The following is a 15,798-nucleotide window of genomic DNA, read 5'->3' on the forward strand; positions in this document are numbered from 1 at the left end:
CATTTCTGTATCCTCAGTTGTTCCATCATCAGAAATGCAAATAATTTTATTTTCAATGATAGGTAATGTTTCAAATTGTATTTCCAAAAGGCTTAATTCCTAAAACTGAAGTTTCTGCTTATCTTTTGCTTTCTGGAGTTCACATGTTCTATCCTAATTGAGATTCAACAGCTAACACCTTAAGGTTTGAGTGTCTTTGACAAGGTAATAAGTGAAAAAAGGAAAAAAAAAAGTTCTTAGGAGATGGGTCCCTACAGCACCAAAAAGCTTAAGAGAATAAATATACATTTTGTACTCTTTTCCCTGCAGGCTGATGTTGCTGTACAATTAACAAAGGTCATTTTTGTACAACTATTTGCCGGTCTTTGGTATACTCGATTTTGTCATAGGGTTAATTTAACAAGTAGAATATATTTTAAAATCCTGTTTGATGTTGAGAGAAGGAAATGTGGGAGAGAATGGATGTAATTCCTACCTGAGCTTAATTTTTAAAATTATACCGAAATGGATGATAGTTTTGAATTCCAAGAACACCTAAGAAATGACAGCAAGTGATTAACAGCCTAAACTCGAACAGTCTAAACCAAGGGGGAAAAAAATCACTAGAAATGGGGTGGGGGGAGTAATTTAACTTAAAATTGTTAACAAAATATTTTGGCAAATCGAAAAGATTCCGGTAACTAGCAAGGTTTTTATTGTGAAGGTGATGTACAGAGGGGTTATAGTTACTTAAGTCAGGCAATCAGTACATTTTTTAATAGTGTCAGCCCTTCCCTCCCTCATTTTTTCCCAGTTTTTGTCCTACGTGGTGTCACTGCTGAATTAGTTCACCCTTGTCCCACCATTTCTGTGCCTCCTCTTCCCTTCTCCAAATCAGATAAACTTACTTAGAAGACAAAGGGGGCAGAAATCAAAAACAGCAACAAAACGGGGCGGGGGGGGGGGAGGAGGGGGACGTGGAAACAGAAGAGAAAAAAAAAAAAGAACCGCAAATAATACAATAAAGAAACCTCTTGTCCCCACTTCTAGGAGTTCATTTCAACAAGCATCGTTTTATATGATCATGTGCACATAGAGCTATGGAAGCTGGTTGCTTAAAATTCAAAGCTGGAATATTAACTTCCCGTTCCAATTCAACGCCAGGTCAAAGGGAAGCAGTGCTGGGATCATTCCTTTAGGGCCAATACCAAGTTTTAGGAATCAGTGTACACGGTCAAAAAGCTGCACGAGGAGCAGTCGAGCAGTCAAAACCTCCCAGTCTTCAATGTCCCCACCCACGTCCCGGCCCGCGGGTGGGCTCCCGGCCCTTTGCGACTCCCCGATCTTTGCCAGCACAAAAAGACAGCGGGGAGCGCTCCGACCAGTTGGGCGGACCAGCGCGGCCCCGTGTGTCCGGGCTTGGGGCGTCCAGGCGGCCCGGTCAGTACCGGGCCAGGGGCGGGCAGCGCAGCCCCGTGTGTCCCGGGCTTGGGGCGTCCAGGGCGGCCCCGTATGACCCGGGCTTGGGGCGTCCAGGGTGGCCCCGTCAGTCCCGGGCCGGGGAAGTCCAGGGTGGCCCCGTCTGTCCGGGGCCGGGGGCGTCCAGGGCGGCCCAGTGTCTCCCAGGCTGGATCTCCACTCCCGGGCCCTCCCGAGCACCGAGGCTGATGAGCAGATGAAGCTATTCCGTCCGGAACCCGAAATCCCTCACCTCCAAATGTCGCAGAAGCTGCGTGGCATTCGCCTCTGACTTAACGGCTTTGTACTGACTGATGGTCAGGAGCAAAGACTTCAGGCAGGCGGTGGAGTCCATCGCAATGGTACCTGGCCCTAGAGGGGAAGCCGCCCAACACTTAAGGTCCTCTTAGGGGTTCAGCTTTCACCGCGCTTTTTTTGACTTTTAGGCCCCGCCTCCTGCTCCTCCCCCAACTCCGGGTTCGGGTGCTTCCGGTTCCGGTTAGGAACCGGAAGTTTCAGGCATCCTAGTGGCTTACTCTCTAAGACGGGCGGGGTGGGCCCCTGGGAGTCGTGGTCTGCGGGTCTGTGGAGTCCGGTTGGGAGCCGCCTCCTCCTGAATCCCTTTCTCCCGCCTCCGCCCCACGCACCCCCGAGAGAGGCCGCGAGATTTCAGCTTGAGATCCGTGAGGAAAAATCTCGCGAGAGCGGGACTAGGGCTCAACCTGTGGAGGGGCGGTTAGGCAGGCGCCCGGGGTCCTTGTTCGTCTGTGGGCTCTGTTTTCCGGCGGGGTCGTCGGCTTTCTTGCCGGAGGCTCAGGGTTTCGTTTGTGCCTCGTCCCTCCACCAGAGAAATGGTCGGTTCCCCTAGTCTAAGAACGGTGAGGATCTCTGGAGAGAATCTTTGGGCCCTAGATTTTGAAGCGGCCTGGGCGGGGCCTTAAAAAAAAAAAAGTAACCATAATCTGGACGACATCCGCCTCTTGTGCGAGCATTTCTCAGAGCAAAACCTGTGATCTCTAGCGATTCTGCAGCCAGTTACAAATACTGTTGGTCAAACTTGTTCGGGAGAGCTTCCTGGGGATGGGGGATGGCTGCGGGCTGGCAGGGCCCCGCAGTGTGTATTCCCACCCGTGTCGGGTTTTAGAAGCCAACGTGTGGGGTTCTGCCTGGCCTGGTGGATTGATTGTGAAAATGGCACTTGTTGGCCTGTTTTGATTAGAGATAATATATTCCGCGTGTGTATTTTAACGGAGTGAGTCAGTAACTGATTGGTTGGGGGAGCTTTGTGTCCAAAATAATGCTAAATAAATAAAGCTTTAAATTCAGATGGCAGAAAATACTAAGAAGTAGGGTACCTGTCTTAAGAGTTTCACAGGAAATTATATTGTTAACTGGATGTAAGTGTTTGCATCACTACTTGTGTGTGTGTGTGTGTGTGTGTGTGTGTTTTTAAGCAGGGTGTAATTTTATCAACAAAATTAAATCTGAAAGCTGTAAATCGTTTGGTCTGTTGAGACATTCAGGTAAATGTCGGGGGTTAGCCTAAATGGGCTCCTTTATGCATTTATTCCATGCTAAAGTTACTGGACTTGGCATGTGGTTAGGGGTTTGCCAGTCAGGGAAGAAAGATGGGAAGTATCCCCTCTTGTGAAGGAACTGTGGTGAAGTGAAATAGTCTCAATAGAAAGAATTTCTTAATCTACATAAATGAGTGACACCATTGTGATAGCAGAGCGGGTAGCTTGCCAGTCCTATTGCTTAAGTAGTTATAAAGGATGACTAGAATCTGTTACACAGAATTGTTCACTCAGTAATTCATTTAAATTCTACAATGTGCTAGGCACTAGTAAGGACGACAGTAACAGAAGTGTACAGGTTAGATCATGTGGTGGTCTTGAAGACCATTATCGAATTAATGTAAAGATTCTACTTGACTGACCCAATTGTGTTCTCTGTGTTATAGATGATAGTAAATGGAATGTTAAGAATGGCCGTGTCACCTATAAATAAATCATCATCCTCATGTTGAGGATGATATAAGGGCTATCTTTCTTTGCAGTCTTGAATTTTAGCTTAAGCAGTCACATGATTTTTGCATTTCATATTCTCTCTCTCTCTGCATGTTTAGAGTTGTGAGTAGCTATAGTCAGTGACACATAACCTACTCACTGGGCCATACTTTTAGTTCCTTAAAAATAGAAAAAGAAATTGATCCTTGGTCCAAATGACTGAAGTCTCTAAAAATCTTAAGCTTGAACACTCCTGAATGCAATGGTAGGTGATCTCTGTTTTTGAGCTGGTCTAGTCATTTTGCATTATAGAGTATTCTGGCAACTGGATGGGCTATGTAGAGGAATAGAACTAAAGTAGAGAGAATTACTTACCAGAGTCTTTAAAAAGAATAACCAGGATAACTGAAGTAGAGGTAGAAATGACAGTCAAAAATTTGAAAACTACTTGTAAGGGTAAGTAGGCAGGACTTCATAACAGGATATGAAGAGTGAGAAGGAGTGTAAAATAGATTCCAAGTTTCTAGGTTGTATGTCTAAGAAGACACAGTATACAGCTGAACTAATTAATAGTATTCAGAGTATAACTGATGGTGGATGAGATTTTTATATACTTTTGTACCATTCTCTTTAGGTTTATTTCTTAGTACTATAAAACTTGTTATTGTGAGGAGACTTGCCTTAAAAATTTTGTTCTTATTTCTAAGATAAAGGTGTCAATTATTAATTTAACTTTAAGGGAGCTATTAAAATCTTTTATTCTGTATGGTTTTGTTCTCAGTCTTACCTATATATTAACTTTAATAACTTCACCTCTAATATTTGTCTGAAGTTATGATATTGCAATCTGTACAGCATGGGAAGTAGTGACAATATTGAATAGCTTTAATAATGTAATAAGATTTATCCAGTATTTTAAAACTTAGTATAATTTGTGTTATTGAGTCATGATAGATATTTTTATTGTGTTTGAGTTTGTTCTTTATGTCTAAAAAACCTAAATATTACCAACTGTTTATATTCATGCATTTTTTTCTCCTTTAAAAACAATTCAATGACTCATTGCTTTTCTATTCTTGGATGATAATAAAAGCTAATACTTACAGAATATTTGCCATTTTCCAAGTACTGTTATAAGGACTTTCTATAATATCCCATCATCATTTTACAGATAAAACCAAGACATAGAATGGTGAAGTAATTTGTCAGGGTCATGTAGGCAGTAATAATGAACTATAGATTTGCTCTGCTACAAGTTTTAATTTTCTGATGTTTTACATCTGTGCTCTTACTTGAGAATTTCTAGTAACCTTTTTCCTAATTTTTCCATTTGCTTTATAGGTTATATGTAACTTTTAAAAAATGACTTGTGTTTCATAATTTTTAATGATGGAATAATGAGAAATATAGTAGTAATTATCTGATTCTTGTAGAGTGAATATTCTAGCATATAAAATTAAGCCTGACAGCAATTTAGTGGTATGCCTTAGGATATCTAAAGTTAATTTAAAAATTATTTAGCATATTATTTTTCTGATTAATCTTGTTGGTTTAAAGTTACATTTAACTTTTCCATTAATATTCTTAATATCTTTTTAGTTTAATTTGTTTTCATTGTAATGTTATCTTTCATTGTAATGTTATGTTTTTTCTCCTTTTTTGGACTTTTAAAGGGATTTTCCATTTTACTCAACTCAAGAACCAACTTGCCTTTTATTATATTCTTATTTTCCTTTTTTTTAAGAATTACTAATTTTTCTTTGCCTTTATTAAATTCTGTCCTATGAAGTCTTAGTATGCTTACATTTTGTATTTTTTCCCTAAAGAGTAATTTGTTTTATGCTGAAGAATCTTTTTATTTATTTGCTTTTGTTACATCTTAAAAATTTGCATACTTTAGTTGTATCAAGGAGTTCCTCATTTCATTTACATACATATGTGTGTGTTTGTAAGTATGTATATAACTTATTCCAACCAACTTTACTTTTTCTCCTCTCTCAACACCCCCTCCACATTTCTTAAAAACAATTTCAACAGGTTTTTTTTGTTTTATTTTTTTGTAAATGATATATATTACTTGATCATATTCACCCTCCTTCCTTGTTAGTTCAGCCTCTACCTACCAGAGGCGTTTTATTTTCATGTTAACTTTTCTTTTTCCTTTTTAGTATGTATTAGTTGCATCAATTTTTTTTTTGTCATGGTATGCCAAGGAATTTTAATTCTAGCTCAAGAAAGTATCCTCATTTTTACCCTAAAAATTGTGTGTGTGTGTGTACATGTATATGTATGTAATATGTATAATCATTTTCACCAGACAGGTAAATATATTCATGTATCAATATTTACTGTATGCTAGTTCTTTGTCAAGGAGGCTAGAGTATATTGGGAAACCAAAGTAAATGCTATTAGAAAAAAATGTTTCAGAAGCACGTTTATTTTAAAATGAAATATGGAAGATTCTAGGGCCTTCTATAGTTTAGTAACAGTTCTGAAGGAAGTAAGCAGCACTTAAGATCATGGAACACAATTTTATGTCTATTTAATTCCTTTATCTCTTCTTGAAATTCCTAAGACATACTGTCTTAAGTACTGAATAATTAAAATACTAATTTGTTTTCATTTTGACATGTCCATGTACATCACATTCTCTCATCTCCCTATCCTTGCTCAAAGTTTCATTGTTTCACTTTATGTGTACATAACGTACTTTGACCATGTTATTTGAATTTCAGTGTAGAGCTGTTTTCTAAGACAATTGTGGCCAGGATATGGACACTTCAGTGGCTTCATGAAAGTATATATTGGGTGTGGGAACAAGTATTAGAACTTTTTTTCTGCCATTTTAAAATTTTATGTTATCAACGCCATCATATTGTTAATAAGTGAACTGATTTTCATGTTTCAGTGTATTTTCAGACTGCTTTTGTTCCCTTAGGGTTATGTGACCAAAGTATGTTTACTGTATTGTTTGGCTAATAAATCATGTAAATGGTTTTGTTTGTGTTTGTATATATTGCCTACTCCAAAATCACTGTGGGACTAGAAGTAATGGAACATATGGAAAACAATTTTCATGAGTTCCTGCTCTTTCCGATTTGTTGACAATGACAACCCTAAGTTTTATTATTTTTTAAATGGATTGCAGTAATATTGGTTATTCAGAGTTGTGTGGAGTTTAGATGTTTATCTGGTGGATGTGATAATTTAGCCTGGCAAATAGTTGTTGATAAAATCCTCTTTTGAATGAAACTAGTTATTACATGTAGTTTTAGACATTATAACCAAAAGCATAAATTAGATTTTCACCTTGAAATATGCCTTCCTTAGACTACAGTGTGCAGCTAGTTTTCTTTAGTGAGTGGAATGAGATGGAGATAGATAAGGATGCTTAATCACTGGTAGTAGGAGAGCCAAGTACATTAGAGTCCATTCCCTGGTTGATTATCATATCTTTATATATTATGTCTCAACATTTCCCTTTTTCCATATTATCCAACTATGATGATAATTATTTCTATATTGCTGCAGGTATTTCCCTTGGAGATTGCTTAGGTGTAGCATATTGGTTATCTCCTGGTTCCTACTTACATTTCTAAAGTGGTTTTAACTGTGAGACTTTTAAATACTTGAGAACAATCTGGATTTTTTTTTTGTAAATCTTATCCTATACAACCAATATTGACATAGTCCACTTGAAAACAAATTTTATAAAGGCCTGCTTCTATGCATTTAGAAACAAGTGACTGATTTACATACAATTTAGTGTTAGGTCCTGTGTTGTAGCATAAACCAGTAAATCTAGCACAAGAAGTCTGAGGAAGAGAGTCATGAGATTGAGGCCAGTCCAAACTACATATTGAGACTATCTCAAAAACCAGAACTCTCCCCTGTGACAAGATACTAATTTGGTTTGAGGCAGAGATATTTCCTATGTTAATTTCTTAAAAGGGACATTTCAAGCCTCTTCCTACCTTGAGTTGCAAGATAGAGCTAACAGATCTTTGTAAAGTGACAAAGTTGAGGTGGACAGCAGTTGCTATTTGTGCATTTGGGCAGATTGGGGGTGGGGCAGAAAATGTAATGAAAATTTCTGATAGCTTTTGCAAGATTTTCCAACCATCACTGATCAGTCTTAAAGTTTGCCTGAGCAATCTGTTCATAGGACAGGTGAGTTTGTTTTGTCACTGTGCCATGAAGTTAAGTATAACATATTTGTTCAACTTGTGATCCCTTGAAACTGACTTGAATACCTTAGCCATTTTGATCTTCCTGAGATTCACAAACATGAAAAATGAAGGGACTGAATACTAGATCCATAGAACACCTATGCCATGGGCTAGCTTTATCCTTACCCTTTAAATTTTATGTTAAAATTCTAACCTTCAATGTAATGGTTTAGGGTGTGGGGTCTTTGCAAGGTAAACCAGGTATTGAGAATAGACCAATCAAGACTGATTGTAAAAGGGACCCTAGGAATCTCCTATCTTGTTTTCAGAATGGGAAGATGAAATCAGAAGTCAGTAATCTGCAACCCAAAAAGGAACCTTCCTGAATGTAAAGTCTACCCCCAGGAGGGCTCCATGCAGATCCCATCCCCCCACCAAGTCTGCAGTCATACCTGGGTAACCTAGGAAACTGGCACACTTGCAGGCAGTTACCTCCCCCCTTTCTGAGTTCACATCCAACCCACCTGGCCATACTTCCCTTCCCTGCCCTAGATAAGTCATAAGTCATGACCCTTCCTTGGTGGCCTGTGGTGGAGATGATGCATGGCCCGAGAGAAGGGCTGGACCTTACAATCAGTACTTGTTAGGTACCCAATCTATGGTACTTTGTTATTGTAGCCTCGGGCTACTAAAACAACCTTCCACATGAAAAACAGTGGCTGTTGCTATTGTGCAGCAGACATATCAGATAAACTGTAGCTAAAATTTTGCTTTAATGGAACCTCCCATCCCAAAATGGCTTGAGTATTTCTAGAAAATGTTACACTGTTTGCAGGTCTTAAAGTGAGCATAACATCTCACATATCTTGAGTTTAAACAAAAATTTTGGTAAAATGTAGCTGGCAGATTCTGCTTGTTAAACTCATGAACTTATGGAGTATATTTAATGTAGTAAATCTAGCTTTCTAAATATGTATTTTCTTTTCTTTTTTTTTTTTTTGCTAGTCCTGGGCTTTGGACTGGGCCTGAGCACTGTCCCTGGCTTCTTTTTGCTCAAGGCTAGCACTCTACCACTTGAGCCACAGCACCACTTTTGGCCATTTTCTGTATATGTGGTACTGGGGAATTGAACCCAGGGCTTCATGTATATGAGGCAAGCACTCTTGCCACTAGCCCATATTTCCAGACCCCCAAAATAATATTTTTTAAAGCCTGGTATTGTGTGCAGTTGCAAAATTAGTTTTGAAATGTCAAGCACAAAGAAAAGTGGGGTTTTTTTTATCAGCAGTGGTCTGGTAAAAATGATACATTCAAATTATAATAGGCATATATGTGCCTAAACAATGCACAAAAATTACAAATATATGACACATTTGAAAAATTTTATCCCTTCTCATTATCATTTCTACATACAGCAACACTTCCCAACACAGAGAAACATGAGAAAACAGCTAATTTTTTCATACATCTAAACAGTTAAATGATTATTTTATTGGTGGCATGTTTATAATACTATTTATAACTCCATGAAGTAGGTACCATCATTATCTTTGCATTTCAGATTAAGAGGCACAGAAAGTATTTTCATGTAAAGTTGAATAGCCTGTGTCAAAACAGACATATCTTTGCAGTGTGACTCCAAATTTTCTCTGTTCTTTACCAGTCATAAGCAGCCTTTCAGTTTTGACAGTGGAAATTTAAATATCATTTCACTTTTTATGGGCATATTTGTGTTTGTATAAACTACATACGAATTGGAATGGTATGACTTCAAGTTTTATGGGGGGGGGCATGTAACTGGTACTTGAACTCAGCCTAGGCTCTGTCATTTTTTTTTTTGCTCAATACTGATGCTCTGCCACTCGAGTGATTTCCATTTTCAACTTTTGGTGGTTAGAGTCTCGACTTGACTGCCTAGGCTGTCTGTGAATCATGATTCTTAGATCTCAGCATCCTGTGTGGCTATGATAACAGGCATGAACTGCTGGCACCTGACTTTGAATTAAGCTTTTTAACTCATTCATTTAGCCCAGGGAAGTTTTATGCTCCAGCAGATATCCCACAATATGTAGACATCTTTGGTGTTCACAGGTGGCTTGACAGGTGGAAAAGTTCGATTCCCCAGCACCACATATATGGAAAACGGCCAGAAGGGGCACTGTGGCTCAGGTGGCAGAGTGCTAGCCTTGAGGGGGAAGAAGTCAGGGATGGTCATGCTCAGGCCCTGAGTCCAAGGCCCAGGACTGGCCAAAAAAAAAAAAAAAAAGAAAAAGTTCAACTCTTATTTCTACAGTTTTTTCCCATCATTGTGTTAGCACTTCAGAGCCAGAATTGAAGATGAAAACTTGCGGGACTGAAATGGTAACTTGTTGGCAAATTAGACCTCTTACTGGTCAGGTGACTAAATGAAATAGGCCTTTGAGTAATATTTTACAAAATGTGCTCATCTACACAACTTGGGGAAATTAGCAGTACCACATATAAGTGAATCATTAAAGAGTTATAAATTAGTGCCTTGCTTGCCTTCAGTGTGAATTAGCACAACTTTGTAAATTAAGACAAAACACTTATAAATTAGAACACTTGTACATTAAAAGTTGGCTCCAGAGAGCTGAGAAAGAATGATAAGAATAATAGCACCTTACTATTTATCAAGGATTGTAATCCTTCATTTTTTGCCAATGAGAAATATCAGTTTGGTAAATAGATAAAGATGTAAATTTCCCAAGGAAACTCGCCATCAGATCAACCAACAGGAACCTATATAAGTTTCTGTGGAGAAACTCATTTTTAGGAAGACAGTAAACTGTCTTATAATGACATGGAAGGGCTAGTGAAATTATAGAAGAAACTAGATTCAGCTTTTTTTTGTTTTTTGTCTTGAAAGGCTTTAGTGTGTTAAATGTTAGGTATGCTCAGCTTTTTTTTTTTTTTAAAGCATGAGTAACAATTGGCAAGCTACTACTCTTTTTTATTTTTCAAGCTCCTACTTTCTTTTGGTTGCTAGGCACTTGGGCCTGCCTCTGCAAGGTTGTAAAGTGCTATGGCTGTCATTATTGCAAGTAATGTTTGAATATGTACATGCTCAACTCCTGTAAATTAGATTTATGTTCCTTTCTTTTGGGAAACAGTTTATCACAGAGATTCATCCTCAGAGCTCGGCAATTATGGTTCATGCCTGGGATCCTAGTAACTTGTGGCTGAGATCTGAAGATTGTAGTTCAAGGCTAGCCTGGGCATGCAAGTCCTTGAGACTCTTATTTACAATCTCCAAAATAACTGGAAGTGGAGGTGTGTCTCAAGGGCTAAAACACTAGCCTTGAGCAAAAAAAGAAAGAAAAAAGCTCAGGAACAGCATCCAGAGTCTTTTGAGTTCAAGTCCCAAGACTTGCACATATATACAAAGACATTCACTTTCAGGTTGTATTAACTGTTAATTCAGGTCCTAAATGTCTTCTGATTTATTTATTTTGCACTTAAAAAATAGAACACTGAATAGGTTAACAGAGGCCTTCTGTCATCTATTTTGTAGCCTGAGGATTATACTTCCTTCTTTTCCTCTTGGCTGTGATATTTGCAGTTAATGGCAAAAGATGGGTTGATCAGAGGGGAAGTCACCATGACCTGACCTATGTTCTGGAAATTAGAGAATTGTCTAGAAAAGGCATACATTTGTATGTTCTAGTTGTGAAGTAATGCCTTAACTTCTTAAATTGAAATAGCCATGTCAACAGAAACCATAAAAATAGTTGGATTAATTCTAAAATTCTCAATGGTAAAAACACCATTGAGAAGCTGCTTATACAGCTTTATTAATGAGAGTGATGATCTGATCTCATTTGAAAGGCACAGTTTATTCAGTCTCTTCTTCATTATTAGTCATAGGCTTTATGTTTCAGCCTAATTGAACAGCATGTAAATGTAAATATGACTGTTTACTGAGTTTTAAAATAAGAGTAAACTGGGGCTGGGGATGTGGCCTAGTGGCAAGAGTGTATACATGAGGCCCTGGGTTCGATTCCCCAGCACCACATATACAGAAAATGTCCAGAAGTGGTGCTGTGGCTCAAGTGGCAGAGTGCTAGCCTTGAGCAAGAAGAAGCCAGGGACAGTGCTCAGGCCCTGAGTCCAAGCCCCAGGACTGGCCAAAAAAAAAAAAAAAAGTAAACTAAAATAATATACAAAAGAAAAATGGATTCTACATAGGTGAATTACAATACTTATAGCAAGAAGTGTTCTTGTTGAAGACAGGCAGGAAATGAAGTGTTAGAAAGCTTTTGGAAATTTGGAAAATATGTATATATGTATGTATCTGCACTTCTGTCTTTAAAGTATCAGTATCAAATTGATGAAGAATAATTTTATCTCAAGACTTTGTGTACTATTTAAAGAGTTAGTCAAGCACAGAATGGTGGAAGCATCATATGTGCTTAGTAGATTATTTCTACAGGACTTTTCTTAGGCTTTATACCAGAGCTGAGTTACCTCTTTCCCTGTTCTAAGCTTACTAATAAGAAAATACTAAGACCTCAATGCTTAAAAGGATTCATGTTCTTCAGATATTTCTTTCTTTGTAAAAATAGGCTGGGGATGGGGAGGGCTTTAGGTGTATGTGTGGGTGGGGGGGTGGTTGTCTTAACAATAGTTTTACACATGATAGTTGTAGCTGTTCCTGAATTTACAAAAGAGAGATTAGAGAAGAAAGCCAAGCTAGCATATGGAACTACATTTACAAGCTTAAACACTATAAGGAGATCAAATGGGACTAATTTCAGAATAGGTTTTCTTGGAATACCACAGTATGTTTTTATTTCAAGAATCATCTTTTTAAAAGTACATAAATACTAAAAGAGTATGCAGCAGCCTTTTTTTTTTACAACTCCTCTTAAAGAGCTGTATAATCATAATTTTAGGAAGAAGTTACTTCTAGAATAAAAGGAAAGAAAGTAGTACTAAGTAGTAATGAAATTGTGTGATGCAGGAGCATGTATACCTCTATAAGTAATAAATTAGTATAAACGCTTTCAGAAGCCATTTCACAGTATGCTCCAGAAAGCTTAAAAAAAAAGTGTCCTCTTTTTTTTTTTATTTTGTTGGTTGTGGGGCTTGAACTCAGGACTTGGGCACTGTCCCTGACTTTTTGCACTTAAAGCTATCACTGTACCACTTTGAGCCACAATACCACTTCCAGTTTTCTGGTCTTTAATTGTAGATAAGAGTCTCATGTACTTTCCTGCCCGGGCTTCCTTCAAACCACTATCCTCAGATCTAGCCTCCTTAGTAGCTAGATGACAGGCATAAGCCACTGGTGCCCAGAAAAAAATGCATGTATCTTTTGGCCTGGGATTTTTGAGAATTTTTGGGATTTTGAGAATTTATTGTAAGGAAATAGCATAAATATAGAAAAATATTATAGACAAGTTTATAATGGATTTTTTTATATTGAAAGAATGGCAAATTATTCGATCATATGAAAATGTTCATGGGAACTTCAGTCAACTAACCATTGTCTAGCAATTAAGAATATTAGGTAAAGTTACAAGAACAATGCTTTTGATATAACTTTTATTGGTGAAAAGGGTGGAGCTTATAAAATATGTAAGTATAAAATACACTTATGCCTGGAAAAATGGGTAGAGGCAGTTATTATGTTTGGATGATGAAACTAATATTTTTTTCATTCAGAGAAGCTTCAGAATTTTTAATGCTCATTTACAGTTTTTGTAGAACTGAAGGAAACTCTTAACTTCTCATGAAAAGTATATTTTTTCTTACAGCTTTAAACATCAGTAGTAAAAGTCTTTTGTAAGCACGGAGCTAACACCTGGAAAGGAATATTGTGCAACATGGATTCTTTACAAGAAGAATTTTCTGAGAGGTAAGGAAAAAAGTGGACAAAACCCCACTGAGTTTTTATATTACAAGGACACATTTGATTTTTCAATATAACCTGGAATTCTATTATGAAGGTCATACCCTTCTGCTTCAAAACAATTTACCAATGTCAGTAGTGGAGGATGTTAAATAGGTGAAAAGTCCTCTAGATTATATACTGACTCAAGAGCTAAGAATTGTACCGTATGCTACATTTGTTTTTTTTCATCAAAATAACATCACATAGACTTACTATATAAAAGATTGTACTGACTCTATAGTGCATAGGGAATCTGTATATGTAGACGTGATAATGTAGTGGAAAATTTTTAAAGTGTATCTCAGCTATGTGCCCATGGCTCACATCCTGCAATCCTAGCTGAAATTGGGTAGATCATGGTTTGAACCTAGCTAGGGAAGAAAAAAGTCTACTAGACTATTTCCAAATAAATTAATCAAAAAAATTAAATGTAATTCATAAAATAAACCTATAAAAGAACAATAATATGCAAAGAAAAACCTGCTGGGTTGAAGTTATGGCTCAAAGGATAGAGGCCCACCTCAGCAAGCTAGTGCAGTGGGTATGAGACATTGAGTTCAAATGCCAGGATTTCTTTAAAAGTGTGTCACACAGGCACATACACACACACACAAACACACACACATACACACACAGAAAATATATTTGTAGGCAAAGAAGGCACTTAAAATGTTAAGAGATGCTACATATATGTGTGTATAGGAAACAATAGTTACTGACTAGACATTGAGTTCCTTGCTCTGAAGCAAGATTTTGGCATCCAAATGTTTATTTTAATGCACCTGGGAATGAAAAAATACTAAACTGTGGAAAAATGATATAAAATGGAATTGCAAGTAGAACATATATTTGGAAACACTTTGTATTCTCAAGTCTTGAAAGGTTTCAGAATATTGCTACAATACTTTTTTTATTTCTTTTTTTAAATTTGTTTTGTTTTTGTTGCAAGTCCTGGGGCATGGACTCAGGACCTGAGCACTGTCCCTGGATTCTTTTTGCTCAAGGCTAGCTTCTGGCTTTTTCCTATATATGTGGTGCTGAGGACTTGAACCCAGGGCTTCATGTATACGAAGCGAGCACTTTACCACTAGGCCATATTCCCAGCCCCCTTTTTTTATTTCTTGATAACACAAAAGTCCCTCCTTCCCTTCCTTCCTTCCTTCCTTCCTTCCTTCCTTCCTTCCTTCCTTCCTTCCTTCCTTCCTTCCTTCCTTCCTTCCTCTCTCTCATACCTCCCCTCCCTCGCGCCCTTTCTCCATCTCTCCTTTCCTTCCTCCCCTCTTCTCAATTGCTTACTTACTTTCTTTTCTCTCCTTTCTCTTTCTTTCCTCCCTTCTCTCCCTCCCTCTCTGCCTCCCTCCCTCCTTCCTTCCTTCCTTCCTCCCTCCCTCTCTCTCTCTTTCTTTCTTTCTTTCTTTCTTCTACCTGCCTTCTATTCTCTTTTTCTTTCTTTCTTTTTCTCTCTTTCTACTTCCTACCTGCCTTCCTTTCTCTCCTCTTTCCTTCCTTCCTTCCTTCCTTCCTTCCTTCCTTCCTTCCTTCCTTCCTTCCTTCCTTTCTTTCTTCCTTTCTTTCTCCTTCCTTCCCTTCCCTTCCTTCTTTCTCTCTTTCTTCTATTTCTTTCTCTCTTTCTTCTACTTCTCTCTTTCTCTCTCTCTTCTATTTCTCTCTCTTTCTATCTGTACTGGTACCAGGATTAAATCAGTATGTTTCATACTTTGTTTTTATGTATGTATGGGCTACCACACATAATTATTGAATCACATAAATTATATATAATCATGATATATGATTTAACTATCATTGTGCAAAACTAATTTTATACATAAAGTTTCCAGTTCATAACACTATGTACATGAGTCAATATTAAAAATAAAATAAAAATTAAACTGTTTATTGCCATAAATAGTTAATGTAGTCAGTTGAAAAAATTTTTGAAAAACTGAGCAACTGTAAGTTGAAGAATTAGATATGGAAGATAAAATGTTAGGGGATCTTTGCCTATGCCAGGAGTGGTAGCACACATCTCTGAATCTTGGCACTTAGAAGACTGGTGCAGGAGGATCAGAAGTTTGAGGCCACCCTGGGCTAGATAAGAAGATTCTGTCAGAGAGACAGACATACAGACAGGCGAGGCCAGACTAGATTATATAACAAGATTCTGTCAGAGAGAGAGAGTGAGAAGGAGACAGACAGACAGATAGAAGAAGAGGGGCGAGGAAAAAAAATCTTAATTTTTGTTTTTCTCATACACACACAGAACCGTGCA

General features: G+C 37.8%; 2 protein-coding genes across 8 annotated transcripts in view; one reads left to right on the plus strand and one right to left on the minus strand.

Annotated features, from left to right (window-relative positions):
- Cip2a (cellular inhibitor of PP2A) overlaps window positions 1-1,959 on the minus strand; it is a 34,474-nt gene extending 32,515 nt beyond the window's left edge. The window contains exon 1 of the mRNA XM_048346565.1: window positions 1,691-1,959. Within this exon, the coding sequence (XP_048202522.1) occupies window positions 1,691-1,792 (102 nt within the window). The 5' untranslated portion in view covers window positions 1,793-1,959. The remainder of the gene's footprint in view (window positions 1-1,690) is intronic.
- A 78-nt stretch (window positions 1,960-2,037) lies between these two features.
- The window catches only part of Dzip3 (DAZ interacting zinc finger protein 3), a 76,785-nt gene continuing 63,024 nt past the window's right edge, over window positions 2,038-15,798 (plus strand). For all 7 annotated transcript variants that reach the window (XM_048346570.1, XM_048346566.1, XM_048346571.1 and 4 more), the window contains exons 1-2: window positions 2,038-2,315; window positions 13,393-13,493. In XM_048346570.1, coding sequence (XP_048202527.1) covers window positions 13,462-13,493 — 32 coding nt within the window. In that variant the 5' untranslated portion in view covers window positions 2,038-2,315; window positions 13,393-13,461. The remainder of the gene's footprint in view (window positions 2,316-13,392; window positions 13,494-15,798) is intronic.

This window comes from Perognathus longimembris, chromosome 5, assembly GCF_023159225.1.
Source record: "Perognathus longimembris pacificus isolate PPM17 chromosome 5, ASM2315922v1, whole genome shotgun sequence".
Classification (NCBI taxonomy): domain Eukaryota; kingdom Metazoa; phylum Chordata; class Mammalia; order Rodentia; family Heteromyidae; genus Perognathus; species Perognathus longimembris.